The sequence below is a fragment of the Haliotis rufescens genome, unplaced genomic scaffold (assembly GCF_023055435.1).
Source record: "Haliotis rufescens isolate VD_foot unplaced genomic scaffold, xgHalRufe1.0.p SCAF_16, whole genome shotgun sequence".
In the NCBI taxonomy this organism is placed as follows: Eukaryota; Metazoa; Mollusca; class Gastropoda; order Lepetellida; family Haliotidae; genus Haliotis; species Haliotis rufescens.
The window spans coordinates 15,516,901-15,537,674 of record NW_025963846.1 but is presented as its reverse complement, the minus strand read 5'-3'; the positions used below and the strand labels follow the sequence as shown (position 1 = coordinate 15,537,674).

Below are 20,774 nucleotides of genomic sequence, written 5' to 3'. Positions count from 1 at the left end.
CTTTTGTCTGGAGTACTTCTTCCTTTGCCGGTAAGCAACCTTCCTGGTAGCAGGGACATGTAACTCACGTGCCGTCAGGTCCGACCAATTCATAGCTTTTGTTGGAATCGTACGATCGACGCTGTTTTCAGGAGAGATTTCTTTTGAATATTATAACGGTCTTGTCGCACGTATTTTACAACAGAAAAGTAAAATGAATAATTTTATTAACATGAAGTATACAATTATGTCCATGATTGAAAATAATGCTTTTGTAGGTATTTGTGAAACCCCGACAATAATATATTTTATCCATTTGTCTTCTCTTCACATACAAACCAAAGACACCCGCAACAAAAAATATAATTGGTTTGTCTTTACAAAGGGGACAGCTGGAGCATTTTCTTCCTTAACTCTACCACAAAGGTAATTACCTATTTCTGGACATATTTTTTTAAAATAAGCATTAACAATGCACACGGAAATATGCACTGTACGATGTTATGGACTGGTCATATACTATTGGGGGGTGAGGAGATTGGTTTAACGCCTGTATTTTATTTCCGACTCCCTAAAAATAATAAATTACAGGTCCCTTATTAAGCTTTAAATGTATAACTTTTTCCCTCGATAAAATAGAACTGTCCTAATTCCATAACCGATAACAATACATATGGCTGCAAGAAGTGGGGAAGGGCCTCGCAGTGACAGCTGAATAAAAGCAAACGCGACATATCGATATTTCTTCTTCCAGTGACAGCTGAATATAAGCAAACGCGACATATCGATATTTTTTCTTCCAGTGACAGCGGAATATAAGCAAACGCGACATATCGATATTTCTTCTTCCAGTGACAGCGGAATATAAGCAAACGCGACATATCGATATTTCTTCTTGCAGTGACAGCTGAATAAAAGCAAACGCGACGTATCCATATTTCTTCTTGCAGTGACAGCTGAATGTAAGCAAACGCGACGTATCGATATTTCTTCTTGCAGTGACAGCGGAATATAAGCAAACGCGACGTATCCATATTTCTTTTTGCAGTGACAGCTGAATATAAGCAAACGCGAGGTATCCATATTTCTTCTTGCAGTGACAGCTGAATATAAGCAAACGCGACGTATCCATATTTCTGCGTCGTTGTTTTTCCTAGATTGAATGCGCGTGTGGGAACAGAAAATCTTTATTGTCCTTTATTTTGATGAGGAAAATTCTAATTAGCCAGGTGATAAAAGAACAAAAGCAGTATATTCAACGGAGAATAAAATATGATGAAGATATGATTAGCCTTTTCTATTATATTTGTATCACTGTAAGGTTAACCCGTGAATATCCGGGTTAGAACAGGTCTTCAGCAACCCATGCTTGCTGTAAAAGGCGGCTATGCTTGTTGTAAGAGGCGACTGACGGGATCGGGTGGTCAGGCTCGCTGACTTGGTTGATGCATGTCATCGTATCCCAATTGCGTGGATCGATGCTCATTGTGTCAATGTCTGGCACAGACTCGAATATTTACAGACCGCCGTCATATAGCTGGCATATTGCTGAGTGCGGCGTTAAGTAATAAACAAACAAACAAACTGTAAGGTTAAACTTCCCAGTGCGTGTGGCCATGCAGAAGAGTGCAGTAGCGTGTTTAGAGTTATCTGCTCTTGTCGTATTACTCTTGGGCCATTTGTAACCAACTCATGTTATTCCGGGACAAGCCGGGATTACGGAAAGACGCGAGTGGTCACTTAACAGTCTGGAACGTGGAGAGGTGAGGCGGAATGAGGAATCAAGGGACTTATTGCAAGGGATAGTCCCTAATAGTTGACTTCGAGATTGGTGTAGTTGGAAATGGACGGAGAGATGTAGTGAATGCAGTGTACAAGTCACTCGTTGGACTGTAAGAATTTAATGGCGATGTTTAGGCAGTTCAGTTGTTGTTTTTGAGTTTTACTTTCACTGTTGTGTCAACATGAGTATTGTCGACAATACTGTATTATATGGACTTCAATGTTAAGACACGAGTTATTGTTGTTTTCTGCTGCAGCAGTGATTTTCCTGCTACTTCACCGCGGTCTGGCCCAGATATACCTGTGGTTGACAGCATGAGCAACGACCCATGCTTGGATGCACAATGAAACAGTCAGTCAGGTCTCCGTTTTACGTGACGAATTCTGCCCCCACCCTCCACGCCCCGATCCCCACGAGGAAAAATGGAGACTTCCGGAGACAAGTTTTGAATCGAATGTGTACACGATAATAGGTTTATGTTTCATTCAATGTTACGTTTGTCGTGGTAAATAACCTCAATTAATTGTTTCTAAATATCAAATGACTAAGGCGCGCTAACAGTACGGAACCCAGGTATATTCATCAATAGGTTTCCTACTGTTTCTACTGACCAGTGAAGGTCCGGGTTAGAATAGGTCTTCAGCAACCCATGGTTATCGTAAGAGGCGACATTACTTGTCGTAAAAACTGGACTAAATCGTCAGACTGGCGGATTCGGTTGATACCATCGTATCCAAAATGTGTGAATCGATGCTTATGATATGTCTGGTATAGATTCGATTATTTACAGACCGCCGTCAAAATTGCGGTGTTAACTTACAAACAAAGAAACAAACAGACCACTGGTAAAGCAGGATAAGCTGAACCAACTCACATAACGCGTTTGAGACAAGTTGGCACTGAACAGAATTTGGGCAAACAGGTTTGGTTTGTTTCAAATGGTGGCCGCATGTTTTGCACGTGCAGGTCGTGTCCTGTGTCTGAGTGGAGTAACGATGTTACTGCGGCATGGTATCCAACTTCAGTCGACATTAGCCTAGACAAATGCAAGCAGCGACAAACACACACACACACACACACACACACACACACACACACACACACACACACACACACACACACACACACACACACACACACACACACACACACACACACACACACACACACACACCACAAAACCGCACACACAGCAGCATCAGCAACACACATACACACACACACACACACACACACACACACCATGCACGTTTATATATATGTGCTATAATTCTGAACGCGACGCTAAACTCCGTTTCACCTAACCTAATTGCCTATAAAAATGCCACTGCACTACGATACCAATGTATTACCATAATCAATTTAGAATCCTTTAGTCCGATTCAACACGGTACAATAAGAGTATTCCCTACAGCACACCTGTTTGTAATTCTAACTTCACACCAACGTCACAAGTGTCAGTTGCTTCTATGTACTCCTTAAGGCCCCTTGCCTTGTCCTCTCACACAGCACCATTCGTGACCAACTCGTGGTATTCCGGAACAAGCTGTTACAGGTTACTGAAAGTGGCCATTCGTCACCACTCGCCTCTTTCCGTAACCTGCAAGAAAACTCGCCTCCCGATCGATGAATGTTACGTGCGAAAATACGACAAACCAATCAGAATGCGAGTATTGTCAAGTCCTTAGTCAAAGAATCCCTCAGAAATACTCTTTCTTTTTTTACATAGGCCTTGCATCTAAAAATATACCCAAGACACAGTTAAATGTGTTTAATCATACCGTATAATTCCGCACGTCCCGATGTGCTTTAAATTGCATCTGAAATATATATAATATATGGGAAAATATATTACGCAAAGAGTTGACAACTGTTTTAGATATGCCCGATTGCGCTAAGACGGAACCCGGTCGCAAAAATGGCCGTGAGAGGGACACGAGTCGCTATTCAGTTTGTCCCGGAATAACACGAGTTGGTCACGAATGTGAAAGGGGCGAGTGGTGACGAATAACACAGCACGTGGTGCACGGCGTGACATCAGCTGGTACCGTGAGTCCAGACCCCATATATTAAAAATAACCCACTATAATAGTGGCGCTATTATCTCTTCGTGGAACAGGTCCCCAGGTTCCAACCACTGGTGTCTTTACGCCCATAATGGACCCTGATTCCTCAATCCGGAAAAGCGTTCATCCATACGATTACATTATAAACGGTACAGTCCGTATTATTGAGGGTTTACAAAATCACCGCTGGTATCCACTCAGGCAAATGTTGACAATTGATGTCTTTGCTCGCAATTTTGTGAAATGTGAAAAGTGAAATGTTTTGATAAACGTTACGGGGGTTCACTGATTGTGTATGACTGCTAGTGTTACACGTCTGCAAACAACCAGTATCCCCACTCATAGCTCTTTCTGTTTATGTCGGACATCATTCATAACCCCTCGTCCATCATAAATATGAATACTAACCTTACAATATGTGGAATTTCAAAGGTATTATTCTTATTACACATTACAACAGCATACGGGTATGTTAATACCCATTGAACTCCTTTGAAGTGATGATACTGTGTATACATATTGAGAACAGTTTATATTGGGTCAACGAAAGCATTGACAGTACAGGCGATACAAGCCGTCGCCACATCACATGCAATGATCGATATTTGTGTTCATCATGGAAATACCAACCTGACATCGTGTATGTTGAAGTAAAATTACTTAAGAATTTAAACTAAAGTTAAATTAAAATTACTACCTATTATTGTGCTGCAAAACACACTTATGCAAGCAGGGTCAAAATGTATTAAAAAATAAGGAAGAAAGATTATGTCAGGTCCAAGACTTGTGGTATGACGTCGAGTTATCTTTGAATTCAAGCTGGCGAGGTTCTACTTTTCTTTATGCGTGTAATAATAAAATTTAATCATAATATGGTTATTTCGAATTACAATTATTGGATATTTACTTAAAGTGTGTTGTGATTCAAATGTACTTCGAGTCAGATCACAATGTATGTGTTGCCTGAATTAGCCCCGTTTACACGACCACGTTTACCTATATAAGTAAATATACTTACGTAAGTATATATACTCACATAAGTAAAAGTGGTCGTGTAAACGCATTTGCTTACGTAAGCAAATATACTCCAGGAGTAATTTACTTCACCTCAAGAGGTCGTGCAAAAGTATATTTACTTATAAGCAAATATACTCCTGGAGTAAATATGCTTATGTGAGTAACATTTGGCCGTATAAACAGGGCTTTAAAAAAGAAATTAGGTTGTTTTTTAAGTTAACGGTGTTCCTTATTTGACTCTAGTTATTCAGTGGCTCAAGCAGCGGTGTAGCGAGCAATGTCCAGTTGATAGCTGGCCGGTACATTGGCAACAGTCTGGGGTTATTTGCGTCATCGCACGTCCCCGGGGAGGAACAACAACAATTGACGATTACTTACTTATCACCCCGGAGTCCAAGCCTCGGGAGCTTAACCAAAGTTGTGAATAGGTAGATATTATCATCACTGGACTTTTAGCCATCACCGTATTATCTGCCACTTCCCACTGTCACGTCATCAATTGGGTATCGATTCCGCCAGATGGCAGTGTCGACAGGCTGTGTGAACACCATCTCATAGGTAATGTATATACATTGTAGATCCGTGTTTGGTAAAATATAGACGATATAGATGTTGAAATATCTGAGATGAAATTTCGTTGTCTGACCAAAGTGTCATTGCGATGATCAACCCGCAACATATGCTGTGATGCGGACAGTGGGGATGCGTGTGTTCTGTTCAATTAAAGAGTGACGGTTTTATCGTATTGTCATCAGAATGATGTCATTTTGTTTTGCGATTACCCCGTATAAAAAACAAGCTTTGAACTCCAAATCAGAAAACTTTTACATGTTACATCTTGTGCGATCACGATCAGTTTCGATTGGTATATAAAAGCAACAAACACCTTTGCATAATCAAAAGAGATCTCTGCTGAAAGTCAAGTCGATTGTACGATTCCGACTACATTTTATAAGTTATTGTGTAAATAAAAGCGACACAACACTTTCCATATTTATAAGAAATTGTACTATTCCGACATCATAAGCGTGTGTTTATGAATCACTATCAAACAGTGATGATACCAGGTGTTCGCAAAAGGATGAGCGTATCCTGCCCCACCCATGGCACCCGTCACGAACACGTACAACGGAAAAGTCATATGCTCACCTGAAGAAAACCACGGAAACATATGGTACAAGTCCAATCTCATTAAAATCAGACCTCAGTTCTCGCTACCTCTAAACAAAGATCTGAAGACATCCCATTAGGGGTCACGTCAGAACGACCTTTCATCCGACCAATCAGTGCGTCGCTTACCAGATCATGACAGTCGGAGTGTGATTTCTAATCATGCAACCTCGAAAACTTTAACACAGGGTATTCCGAACGATAGTTACAGGTTTAACGACTGAAGCTATACAATCTAGACCATCTATTAGCCATGCCAGAATGTTCTTTTGATCAGGTTTCATATTTGTAATCGAGAATTTGTCAAAATATATTTCGAAGCGTAGTCGCCAATTTGAAATTAGTGCCGTAAAGCACGAGAAAGCTGCCTTCTGATTGGTCATTCTATTGGTCGGTCATAGTTCGCGCAAGGTAGGTCTGACGTGGCCCGTGATGGTATGTCCTCAGATCTTTGTTTAGCGGTAGCGAGAACTAAGGTCTGATATTAATGAGATTGGGTAAAGTCAAAACAGGGAATTGCATGGGATATCATTTTTGTCACTGGTGCGTCAAATTTGGAACGAACTTCCAAAATGACAATATCTAAGTGGATGAAGAATTTCCCCAAAGACATCTATTAAAATGTATTAAGAATTCCCCCAAGAGAATATTGAGATGTATGAACAATTTCCCCAAACACAATATCTTAATCTCTGGGGGATTCACTCGAAGATTAAATATTTATGAAGAAAGAACTATAATTTTATTCCCATATCTGATCACAGTCAATTGTTCTAACGAAAGTCCATTTGTTAAGAGTGGTGGTTGGTGGTGTGTGACTTATATGAAGTGGGTACTTGAAAGATGTTGATTGTGATCATGAATTTAAATTAAAATGGTTTTTGTCAGGAGAGATAGGGAAAACACTCGAGCGACTAATTAAAATCTTTTTTACGGACCCTTTTTAATGTTTCAAGGTTTTTATTGTCACTTTCCAACTTCTGTCATTGATGTCGGAACAGCAATACTCAGTTTACCGACATGAACTTATAAATTATTCAACTGTATACATAAGCAATTTACATTTGCCATGGATAAAAAGAAGACGCTCTCTGGTTCAGCCATGCACAGAGCATTGGAGGCAATACGGACATGTTTTGAATGACTGTTTCCTTCAATGATATGTTGTCAAACTAATCATTGTCTCAACATAGTGATGGTGTAACAACTACTAGTGTATGGAACAAGAACTGGTTGTCACACTAATCATTGTCTCAACATAGTGATGGTGTAACAACTACTAGTGTATGGATGGTAACAAGAACTGGTTTTAAGGACACTGTGATAAACTCAGCTTTCACGACATACATGTGGAAAAGTCAGCGGCCTCTATTGAAGAAGGTGAGGAAGTGACCTGCCCAAGACACACTTATAGTCACAACTGCGTGAGTGGACATCGACGACCTTGATTGATGGTATAACGTTATGAGGACATAAATCTGAAAAGAATTACAAAATGAAAAACCTTCTGACAACTATGTTGCTTGTGGAGCTGATGACAGGGTGTGGTCAAGTCACGGGGACATGCAGTCGAGGGGTTAACACCCCCGGCTCATGGCTGGTAGTAGACTCGTGGGGTCAGTCTACCTCGTGCTTCAGACCCTCACCCTACAGGACTGTGTGACGTCATGTTTGCAGCAGTCTCGCTGCGACAGCTTGAATTTCAAGGCGGGACAATGCGAGCTCAACTACGACAACTCGACAACGGCTCCTTCTGGAATGGTGGCTGCCTCTGGCTGGAACCATGCAAGTGCGTTATATGTGCCATCGGTAAGTAATGACAATGATTCAAATGATAAAAATGAAAGTTATTATAGTTGTAGAAGTATCATTCGTGTCCCTCTCGAGGGACGCATCAAACCCCGTGTGATACTGCTACCACGAATTAATCTTACCGACATCTTAAAATATGACATTGTATAAGAATTGGAATAAATTCAAAATTAGTTGAAAACAGCTGTTCGATCGAGCTGAGGTTAACTTGTGCTTTGTCACGTGACTTGCATTGACTCGGAAAAGTGTGCGGCTTTGTGCTTCAAGCGGGGTATAAGGGATTTATTCTCCCTCTCAGAAATCAATTGCAGCATGTCTTGTTTGTGGCGTGGTGTAAGGGATTTATTCTCCCGATGAGAAATTAATTTCACTCCAAGGCGGGATACATAGCTTTTTATCAAGATCACGTGAACCAAGAAGATTTCATCATTCTAACATGGTATCCGTGAAGATCCGGGTTAGAATAGGTCTTCAGCAACCCATGCTTTCAGTAAAAGGGGACTATGCTTGCCGTAAATGGCGACTAACGGGATCCTGTGGTCGGATTCGCTGACTTGGTTGATGAATGCCATCGTATCCCAATTGCGCGGATCGATGCTTATGATTTCAATTACTGGATTGTCTGATCCAGACTTTTATTTACTGACCGCCGTCATATAGCTAGAATAAAAGCCTGGAATTGTTTTTCTTAAATATGGTCAAATGTGTAATGGAGGGTATTCTTTTGATATGAATAAAACATAAACATAATGCATTACCCGAATTTGACCTTGTGTAAAGGAAGGTTAGAACACATTTACATACAGTTTATCTGGTTGGACTACATAAGTCACGCTATCACTTAGAACGTTACAGAAAAGATTTCATTTCCACCAACGGCAGCTAAAACAAAACAATGAAGGTATGACAAGGTCTGTGAATGTTGTTCCTCTTCTTTTCAGCGACTTGCCGGTGTCTGTGAGTCCAGACCGTGTGGTGTGAACGACACGTGTAGAGACAGGGGCTGGAGCTATGAATGTGAACAAGGTAACCTCCTGTATAAACATAAACATGCCAGCTATCAATATTAAGCACTCATCAAGCCTACTGTCGCTAACATGTCCACATCCATTACTTATTTGTTCACTCAGATAACTCGCGAAGCCCGGTCATTCCAGAGCTATGGGGGCGGTCGGGTAGCTAAGTGGTTAAAGCATTCGCTCGTCACGCCGAAGACCCGAGTTCGATTCCCGACATGGGTACAATGTGTGAAGCCCCTTTCTGGTGTCCCTCGCCGTGAAATTACTGGAATATCGCTAAAAGCGATGTAAAACCTTACTCACTCACTCACTATCAGCTACATGATGTAGAAACGACTCACTGACTCACTCACTCCAGAGCTAAATGTTAAAGTTGTTAAATAGTCAAGGTGAGCTTATATTCCAATACTCTGTTTGAAGTACGTCCGCGTGTATATTTATAATGAATTATATTAGATGTCTTAGAATTTAGATATTGCCAGTGATAAACATGATCATTGTGTTTTGATCATGTGGTTACAATCCGAGTAAGGGGCAACATTGCACAAAACTGCGGACTTGCAATGTTTGTAATGTTTCTCATTACTGTAAGTAATATGCCTTATCGCCGGAACGGCTTGTTTTCACTTTCTATGTTTAAGAGTGAGTGAGTAAGTATGGTTTTACGCCACTTTTAGCAATATTCCAGCAATATCATGGCGAGGGACACCAGAAATGGGCTTCACATGTACCCATGTCCGGAATCGAATCCGGGTCTTCGGCGTGACGGGCGAACACTTTAACCACTAGGCTACCCGACCGCCCCTCTAAGTTTAAGAGCACATGTTGCTGTTTTTGTTTATTAATAATCGGGATATTTCGTGACTTTATGTCATATTGACGAGGACTATAGTTTCTGTTTCCTTCTTTTAAGAAACGTAGTAGGGAGATTTATTTCCTCGCTAAGGTCATTTCATGATGATGATGGTGATTTTACAAGCGCTTCCGGTGGAGCCGATGTCGACTCGATTCATTTGAGTGTCATAAAACAGATTTTACAATTTAAGATGGAGGAGGCGTCGATTTGCTAGGACATGATGATGAACTTTCTCTGCTTTTTTTCAGAGGAGTTATGCTTCACAAGATCGACGCTCTATCTCGGAACCCTGAACATTACCAACACCGGCCGGACATGTCAGAGGTGGGACACTGACATCCCACACAATCGTCTGTATTTCCCCCGGGGAATGTCAGCCGAGGACCCCGCCCTAGTTGACGAGAGCAACTACTGTCGGGTGGAAAATCACACAATGCCGTGGTGTTATACGGTGGACCCCAGCGTACGTTGGGAGGAATGTAGCGTCCCTTTCTGTTGACTCAATGGGCACATTTTTTCACGCCGCTTTTAGCTATATTCCAGCAAAAGCATGGCGGGGAAATCAGGTGTGGGTGAGGGTGTGGGTGTGTGTTGGGGTAATTCTCTCCTGCATGGTGACGTTGATGCGTTTGAGTCAATAAAGGAATATGGTTTACATCGCCTGGGACTGAACATCACAAAAGAAGACACAGTAGCTCCACGTGCTGTATCAATTTATGAAGCCAAACCGGCCATGAACTATGCCATGACATTAGACGGTTTATGGACGTCCAAGTGTATGAGGATAGATGACTTATGTGCATCATTATGGACGCTGAAGTGTATGACATATTCAGAAGACGGTTAATGAAAATCATTTGGAAGCGTATGAAGTGGATGAAGATGAACGTTCAAATGTATGATGATAGACGGTTTATAGACATCATATGAACGCTCAAGTGTATGACGATAGACGGTTTATAGACATCATATGAACGCTCAAGTGTATGACGATAGACGGTTTATAGACATCATATGAACGCTCAAGTGTATGACGATAGACGGTTTATAGACATCATATGAACGCTCAAGTGTATGACGTGAGACGGTTTTTAGACTTCAAATGGACGCTCAAGTGTATGACGATAGACGGTTTTTAGACTTCATTGCGTATGACGATAGACGGTTTTTAGACTTCATATGGACGCTAAAGTGTATGACGATAGACGGTTTATAGACATCATATGAACGCTCAAGCGTATGACGATAGACGGTTTTTAGACTTCATATAGAGGCTCAAGTGTATGGCGACAGACGGTTTATAGACATCATATCATGAAGGCTCAAGAGTATGAAAGTAGCTGGTTTATAGACGCTATCTCGACGCTCAAGTGTATGGCAATAGATGTCTTATGGGCGTTTGTTTGTCGCACTCAGCAATATTCCAGCTATATGACGGCGGTCTGTAAATAATAAGTCTGGACCAGACAATCGATCCAAGTCAGCGAGCCTGACCACCCGATCCCATTCGTCGCCAGTTTCGACAAGCACAGTCGCCTCTTACGGCAGGCATGGGTTGCTGAAGACCTATTGTTACCCGGATCTTCACGGGGCTCAAGTGTGTGACCATAGACTGTTTGTAGACGGCAAAAGACGTTTTTTCGACTTCATATTGACGTTTAAGTGTATGACGACAGATGATTTATGGACTTCAAAATGCACGATCAAGGGTGTGACAAAAGCGATTTTGTTTCAATTTCTATCATTCCCTTTGAGAGTCAGGTGAGGCAAATAGTAACAAACTACAGCAAATTGTAATACCAAGTGCGGAAAATTGTAATAACATCTCTCATTCCTTCAGATTCCAGTCATAATTCGAGTTCCAGTGTTTGTTGAAGTTTAACATGATCACTTTCAACCTCCAGTGTGTTTAAGGAAATAAAAAAGCGATTTTGTTTCAGTTTTTATCATTAACTGTATGTGTTTATGAATCTCTGTCACATAGTGCTGACACCAGGTTTTCTTGAAAAGGTGAAGTTCTTCCTTTCATCAGAGTTAAATAATTGACAGTTCTGTAGACATATTACCAGTCAGCAAACTAATTATGTCCAGACCAGACAAGCCATGCGCAGACGATAGCGTGGGCGTAGATCAGTGCCAGGCAGGCAGGCAGGTAGGCAGGCAGATTGTTCATTATAGTCACAACTCAATAAAAATGCATTGAAACGTCAAACAGTACACAGTTAAAATATCAATACAATTTGAGCCATTACAATCAATATTACATTCAGTTACATATGTACAGGAAGACGTGTTAAAAGTTATACATTGATGCTAAATAGTTATTAACGGCTATATACATAAGATTGTCGCTTTTAAAGTACAGTAAACTACGGTTATAACGAACATGCTTATAACGAACTGACGCATATAACGAACTTACTTTTTTGGTCCCGACTATTTGCTGTAGTTATGCTGTATATATGCGTATAACGAACACCGGTTATAACGAACTTAAATTAATAGTCCCTTTGAGTTCGTTATAACCGTACTTTACTGTATATGACATTCATCCTCAACGTCATTTTTACAAAACAGACAGACTCTCTCGTGTAAAAAAGTTCCATCACAACGCCCCGTTTCAACACGAATAGGGTCTACACCACATCTAAACCTTGCTAATGGTCTCCTGTGTGATCTGGGGATATTACATTCTACATAATATTCAACCTTACATACAACTTTAAAATCACCATATCACCTCAATGTATTCCCCCCATGAAACCAGTACACCAGGGTATGACGATAGACAGTCATCCAGGTTCGAGTTCATACAACAGTGAACTTTGAAAATAACAAGAATTCCCATTTATTGGATGAGGGCAATCGTATACATGTAGTGGCCAATATGGTTACAAAATAACAAGGTCATATTAAAACCATGTTTTCAGAAGAACCGGATTCGTCTATACAATCCCAACAGTCACTGTGACCAAGGCAATCCACTTCAGAAACCATTCCGACCAACATGACGTCATCACAGATGTTCCTAGCCCTGGTCATGCGTGTAAACCTACCGTTGACGCCTGACGAGAAATCTATATACCAACATTACCCCATCTCCGGGTGCAGTGCATTTTTTATCACAGATATCACACATTCACTGACAGGCGATGCTACAACCTGCTCGCACTTACCAGTGATAGGCTTAAAAAAGTTTGATCTCGATTATCATCGGTGTGATATTTTCATTACCTGGAGACTACATGAAAGTAGAATATCACATAGGTGATGAGGACAAATATAGAACCTTATAAATACAGGGTTGTTGGCTGCCACGTCCAATACATCATCATGTGCGGCAAGTGCGTTATCACGGCGTTCCTTCTGTGTCTGACATGGTCTGTGTGTGTGGATGGATGGGTAAGTGGTAGACCAGACTTTTTTGGTTCCACGCAGAAAACGTTGAAAAGCAACACCTTAGAAATTTAGACTACGTAAGTGATTTTGTTTAATATGATTACTTACGACTTTGAGAAAGGTGATCAAGAAGGCGAACTTTCAGCAGAATTATTTTGAGCAGAAGGATTTTGATTGAAATCGATCCAATCTCTTTAAAATCTGATGTTGGTTCTCGTGCCAGCTCTACAAAGATCAGGGGACATCATATTGTGAATCACGTTATTGTGACTGAGTGAGATGGGTTTAACGCCGCTTATAACAGTACTCCAGTTATATCACGGCGTGTCAGCTTAATGTGGGAGGAAAGCCCCAAGTGATGCATGTCTCAGACGTTAACCACTTTGGTGAAACCCACGAGCACGGGTATGGTGCTGAAAAACCTAGAAACATAATCGGGGCGAACCGGAATTCGAACCCACAATTTTAGGTTTCTGGCGTGCCCAAGGGACGCAACTCTGCACAGCGAATTGCAGCGCCTAAGACGACTGGGCCACCTGTGCCCCCTGGATCACGTTATAACTACCTTTCAAATACGAATCAGAGCGTCGCTTACCAGATCGGAAAAGTGACTGCCGAATGTATTTTCTAATCATGCAACCTCGAAAAGCTTAACACGGGCTATTCTCCCTACAGTTAGGGGTGTACGAGTGATTCCGTCAAAATCATCGTCTCTCTCTCGCTTCAAAAGATAAACATTTGAAACAGAAGAGACTTACTTTCAGTAACCCGTTGGAAGTATTAGAGTAGGACTACCAAGTAATTATTTACATATAATCACTTACAATGTTGAGAAATGTGATCGAGTAGGCGAATAAATTTTCATCGTGGATCAAACATCGGTTTGTATAATCCAGACTCTATTATTTACAGATCACGGTGATATAATACAGGCAAATCTGTGTTGTTTCTAGTTGTTTTGCTGATATTTGTCTACAGGATCTACAGTAAACTACGGTTATAGCGAACTCAAAGGGACTACTAATTTTAGTTCGTTATAAACGTAGTTGGTTATAAGCATATATACAGCATAACTACAGCAAACAGTCGTAATCAAAAAAGAAAGTTCCTTATATCCGTCAGTTCGTTATATACGTGTTCGTTATAACCGTAGTTTACTGTATATCGAATACATATATTTATTATTTATGTACACATTGTAGTCACTATATGGTTGAAATAATGCCGATGTAACGTTGAAGTGGAACTTACACATTCACTCTTATCGTCCCAATGCATATCTAGGTCTGTGGATTGCAATCAATATCTGACTGTTCACATACTGTTTGACCTAGGTTCAGATTGTAAACAGCTGGCATATGGGTCGACTCGACCTCGTTCTTTATTTCAAAATGATTAAACAAATCAAATGTACAGTTTGTACTCAGTACATAGTCTATAACACTTTGTGCATAACAAGCCATTATTTTTATAACATTATTTATCTGTAAATAACAATGTAGTTTCCTTCGCACTGCCCTGATTTGTTTCTGTAAACAATTCCAAGATAATGATTTTACTAGTTTTCCGTGTTTTTTCCCAGTTTTCACTACTTCATATTTATAACTGTGTATGTGTTTCAATTTCACAAGCATCAGTTGTGTTGCTCCTGGCCTCTCTAGTAGTCGGGGCACGGGTGTCCCAGTCGTCTGAGGCGCCGCGATTCGCTGTGCAGAGTTGCGTCCCTTGGGCACACCAGGAACCTATGATTGTGGGTTCGAATCCCGGTTCGCCCCGATTATGTTTCTAGGTTTGTCGTCACCATACCCATGCTCCTGGGTTTCACCAAAGTGGTAAACGTCTGCAACTCTTTCGGCTTTCCTCCCACATTAAGCTGACACGCCGTGATTTAACTGGAATACTGTCAAAAGCGGCGTTAAACACAACTCACCCACTCACTCACTCACTCACCTCTCTGGTAGTCTCCACAGGGGTTGTCACATGGATGCGTCTCTGGATGACTTCTCGAATTTTCAGTACCCTGTCACACGGTGATTCTCCGGGCGCTTCATGCACATTGTAAAACATCTAATATGATAATTAGGAAGCGGACGTAATATATCTCTTGCTCGCGTCCATATACTTTTGGAAAAAGAATTTGTGGTTTATCGGCGCCTCTGTTGCCTGGTGGCACACTCTCATGGCTACAGTGAGTGAGTATGGTTTTACGCCGCTTTTAGCAATATTCCAGCAACATCACGGCGGGGGACACCAGGAATGGGCTTCACACATTGTACGCATGTAGGGAATCGAACCCGGGTCTTCGGCGTGACGAGCGAACGCTTTAACCACTAGGCTACCCGACCGCCCCCTACAGTTAAGAAGGTTGCAAGTTCGATTGACTGAAATATATAGAAGACATGTGCTGTTAATGTAGATGACATATGTCACAAAATCTGTATCGAAATTAACATGATGTTTTTCAGAAGCTATCAGTGATGTATCTGATGTTGTCACGATAGATAAACAGGTGGTGTGATGTTTCAATTATCTATGTGTGCATCTCTTAATTTGTACGAGAGATCTTGTATAAACCAGGACTGAGTCTAGAAAAAACACATCACGGCAATCATCATGTGCGGCAGATACGTTGTCACAAGCATTTCAATGGCCTTGAGGTTGAGTGTGAAAATGCAGAATACCCTCAATGACATGTATATGTCTGTGAAAGCCTGTGTAAGTCTGTGAAAGTCTGTGAAAGAGGTACCAATGTTTAAACGGATTTCTTGGAGTATCCTGATGGCAAGGATATACTTAGTTCATGTATAGTTTTCTCGTCATTAGAGAATGTTCAACAGTAGTGTTAATGCATGGTGAATACGAATAGTTGTTGAAATTCCCCTCTGTTTTTATTATCTCCGGCGCTTTTTCATATGCATCGACACTTTAAGTCACACTTTCTTTCCGAAATAGTCATACACACATTGTGTTATTGTCAATACCAGTTGTTCTTCCGAAAGCAGACATGCACACCATACTTAATAATACAGTCTGGCACTGTAAGGGTGAAACAGTTTCAAAAGTGAACACGTACATCTAGGCTTAACGGACAATTAAAATATTCTCAAAACCAAGGCTGCCAATGTTGAGTATTATGTTTTTATTAGTACCGTGGTCTAGTAGATAGGGCCTCTGCTCGGAGGGCGGTAGCTTGATGATTCTATCCACACCAAAAGACGTGAAAAGATAGTACTTTTCGGTTAGCGTCATCATACTTGAATATGACCTCTGGACCTCTTTATGACCTTTGGACATTGTGCATTTGCCTTTTAACGTTTTACAGTTGCAAGTTTGTGTCTTCATCTGGAAACGAGACAAGGCGAGTTAATAGATGTAATATAATGTTGCTATTAAGAGAGTTACAGATAAAAGCCCGAAATGATACTTCTAAGGCCTTCTACATGGTTATGGAAATGGTGTTTTGTTCGCTTGTATTTGACCTTTATCATATTGAAAATATATGCATACACAGATTGGAGCTGTCCAAAGCTGCCTTAAGCTATGCTTAGCCCTGTGCTTGGTTGCAGTGGTCCTCCAGGTCTAAAGTGTCGGGCAGCACCATCGCCAGAACAGCTAACAAGTACATAGGTAGCACCACGTGGTCCTACGCCTCCCCACACAAAACCGGGGCCAACACCAACAAATGTAACATCTTCGTTGCAGAAGTCCTGGAGGAGGCGGGAGCCACAGTTCCCCAAAGGTATTCGTAAATTCCACATGAGTGAGTGACTGATTGAGTGATTAACGGCGCATTTGAAGGTATGTAAGTAAGATGAATCACGAAGGTCATAAATGGTAATTGTCAGCACAGGAATGGGTCATATAATGTGCGACCAGCGTATCCTGACAGCTCAATCACCCGCAGGAGCAGATGATATTGAATCGAGGTACACTTCTACATGAAGAATAATAAACGAACCGATGTTTGGTTTTTTTTATATGAGCGAGTGAGTTGGGTTTAACGCCGCTTTTAACAGTATTACAGTTATATCGCGGCGGGTCAGCTTAATGTGGGAGGAAAGCCCGAAGTGGTGAAGGTTTCAGACGTGTAACCACTTCGGTGAAATATTCAGTATTCATCTGATACGTCGTTACAAACAATAAGGAAGTAAAAAATCATGTCTCCAAGCATGGTATCTTGAATTGAATGCGTTGTAGAGTTTTCCCTCCTTCAATATTCCAAATCATGAGAATTACAGTTGAACTTCCAAACATTACTCTAAATGAAACCGAACTTTCACCTGTCTCTGGTCGCATGTTGCAGGCACTGGTACACCTGGAGCCCTATCGGGGCAGGAGAGTGGGGGAATGCCAGGTCAACATACCTGACAAAGGACCCCTGCTGGAATAGCACGACTTCGTCAAGATCTGGCGACGTCATTGGCGACGGTGTACACGTTGGCATAGTAACAGGCAGCAGGAACACCACAAGTGCACGGCGGGATAAAATTGTGAGGAACGATTTTGGTTTCCGTGCCGTCCAGAAACCAATGACTCTGTGGCGTTATGTCTGCTAATGCACAAACACCTGCAGTCATTATGTGCTGAGTGAGCACAATCAACAAAGAAATCGTTCTTTTGTCTGGAGTACTTCTTCCTTTGCCGGTTAGCAACCTTCCTGGTAGCAGGCACATGTAACTTACGGTGCCGTCAGGTCCGACCAATTCATAGCTTTTGTTGGAATCGTACGATCGACGCTGTTTCCAGGAGAGATTTCTTTTAAATATTATAAGGGTCTTGTCGCACGTATTTAACAACAGAAAAGTAAAATGAATAATTTTATTAACATGAAGTATACAATTATGTCAATGATTGAAAATAATGCTTTTGTAGGTATTTGTGAAACCCCGACAATAATATTTTTTATCCATTTGTCTTCTCTTCACATACAAACCAAAGACACCCGCAACAAAAAATATAATTGGTTTGTCTTTACAAAGGGGACAGCTGGGGCATTTTCTTCTTTAATTCCGCCACAAAGGTAATTACCTATTTCAGGAGATATTTTTTTTAAAATAAGCATTAACAACGCACACGGAAATATGCACTGTACGATGTGATGGACTGGCCATATACTATTGGGGGGTGAGGGTGAGATTGGTTTAAGGCCTGTATTTTATTTCCGACTCCCTAAAAATAATAAATTACAGGTCCCTACTTAAGCTTTAAATGTATAACTTTTTCCCTCGATAAAATAGAACTGTCCTAATTCCATAACCGATAACAATACATATGGCTGCAAGAAGTGGGGAAGGGCCCCGCAGTGACAGCTGAATAAAAGCAAACGCTACGTAACGATATTTCTTCTTGCATAGACAGCGGAATATAAGCAAACGCGACGTATCGATATTTCTTCTTGCAGTGACAGCTGAATAAAAGCAAACGCGACATATCGATATTTCTTCTCGCAGTGACAGCTGAATAAAAGCAAACGCGACGTATCCATATTTCTTCTTGCAGTGACAGCTGAATGTAAGCAAACGCGAGGTATCCATATTTCTTCTTGCAGTGACAGCTGAATGTAAGCAAACGCGACGTATCGATATTTCTTCTTGCAGTGACAGCGGAATATAAGCAAACGCGACGTATCCATATTTCTTTTTGCAGTGACAAATGAATATAAGCAAACGCGACGTATCCATATTTCTTCTTGCAGTGACAGCTGAATAAAAGCAAACGCGAGGTATCGATATTTCTTCTTGCAGTGACAGCTGAATATAAGCAAACGCGAGGTATCGATATTTCTGCGTCGTTGTTTTTCCTAGATTGAATGCGCGTGTGGGAACAGAAAATCTTTATTGTCCTTTATTTTGATGTGGACAATTCTAATTAGCCAGGTGATAAAAGAACAAAAGCAGTATATTCAACGGGGAATAAAATATGATGAAGATATGATTAGCCTTTTCTATTATATTTGTATCACTGTAAGGTTAACCCGTGAATTCCCGGGTTAGAATAGGTCTTCAGCAACCCATGCTTGCTGTAAAAGGCGATTATGCTTCTCGTAAGAGGCGACTAACGGGATAGGGTGGTCAGTCTCGCTGACTTGGTTGATGCATGTCATCGTATCCCAATTGCGTGGATCGATGCTCCTGATGTCAATCACCGGATTGTCTGGTCCAGACTCGATTATTTACAGACCGCCGTCATATCGCTAGAATATTGCTGTGTGCGGCGTTGTATAATAAACAAACAAACAAACTGTAAGGTTAAACTTCCCAGTGCGTGTGGCCATGCAGAGGAGTGTAGTAGCGTGTTTAGAGTTATCTGCTCTTGTCGTATTACTCTTGGGCCATTTGTAACCAGCTCGTGTTATTCCGGGAAAGACGCGAGTGGTCACTTAAACGTCTGGAACGTGGAGAGGTGAGGCGGAATGAGGAATCAAGGGATTTATGGCAAGGGACAGTCCCTAATAGTTGACTTCGAGATTGGTGTAGTTGGAAATGGACGGAGAGATGTAGTGAATGCAGTGTACAAGTCACTCGTTGGACTGTAAGAATTTAATGGCGATGTTTAGGCAGTTCAGTTGTTGTTTTTGAGTTTTACTTTCACTGTTGTGTCAACATGAGTATTGTCGACAATACTGTATTATATGGACTTCAATGTTAAGACACGAGTTATTGTTGTTTTCTGCTGCAGCAGTGATTTTCCTGCTACTTCACCGCGGTCTGGCCCAGATATACCCGTGGTTGACAGCATGAGCAACGACCCATGCTTGGATGCACAATGAAACAGTCAGTCAGGTCTCCGTTTTACGTGACGAATTCTGCCCCCACTCTCCACGCCCCGATCCCCACGAGGAAAAATGGAGACCTCCGGAGACAAGTTTTGAATCGAATGTGTACACGTTAATAGGTTTATGTTTCATTCAATGTTACGTTTGTCGTGGTAAATAACCTCAATTAATTGTTTCTAAATATTAAATGACTAAGGCGCGCTAACAGTACGGAACCCAGGTATATTCATCAATAGGATCCCTACTGTTTCTACTGACCTGTGAAGGTCCGGGTTAGAATAGGTCTTCAGCAACCCATGGTTATCGTAAGAGGCTACGTTGCTTGTCGTAAAAACTGGACTAAATCGTCAGACTGGCGGATTCGGTTCATACCATCGTATCCAAAATGTGTGAATCGATGCTTATGATATGTCTGGTATAGACTCGATTATTTACAGACCGCCGTCAAAATTGCGGTGTTTACTTACAAACAAAGAAACAAACAGACTACTGGTTAAGCAGGCTAAGCTGAACCAACTCACATAACGCGTTTGAGACAAGTTGGCACTGAACAGAATTTGGGCAAACAGGTTTGGTTTGTTTCAAGTAGGTGGACGCATATTTTGCACGTGCAGGTCCTGTGTCTAAGTGGAGTAACCATGTTAAAACTGCGGCATGGTATCACACTTCAGTCGACATTAGCCTAGACAAATGCAAGCAGCGACAAACACACACATACACACCGCAAACCGCGCACACAGCAGCATCAGCAACACACACACACACACACACACACACACACACACACACACACACACACACACACACACCACAAACCTGGTTGGTCTCTCCATGTCTACAAAATAAAATTAAAAAATTAAAAAGGAGGACAGAACAATTCTTAATTTCAGGCTAGAGC

The 20,774-nt window shown here is 41.3% G+C and overlaps 1 protein-coding gene across 1 annotated transcript; it reads left to right on the top strand.

Annotated features, from left to right (window-relative positions):
* Positions 1–12,957: 12,957 nt before the first annotated feature.
* LOC124120735 lies at positions 12,958–17,715 on the top strand. The gene is made up of 3 exons (XM_046483620.2): positions 12,958–13,104; positions 16,668–16,840; positions 17,405–17,715. The coding sequence occupies exons 1-3, from the start codon at positions 12,973–12,975 to the stop codon at positions 17,655–17,657; spliced, it is 558 nt and encodes a 185-aa protein (XP_046339576.2). The 5' UTR covers positions 12,958–12,972; the 3' UTR covers positions 17,658–17,715.
* Positions 17,716–20,774: the final 3,059 nt, after the last annotated feature.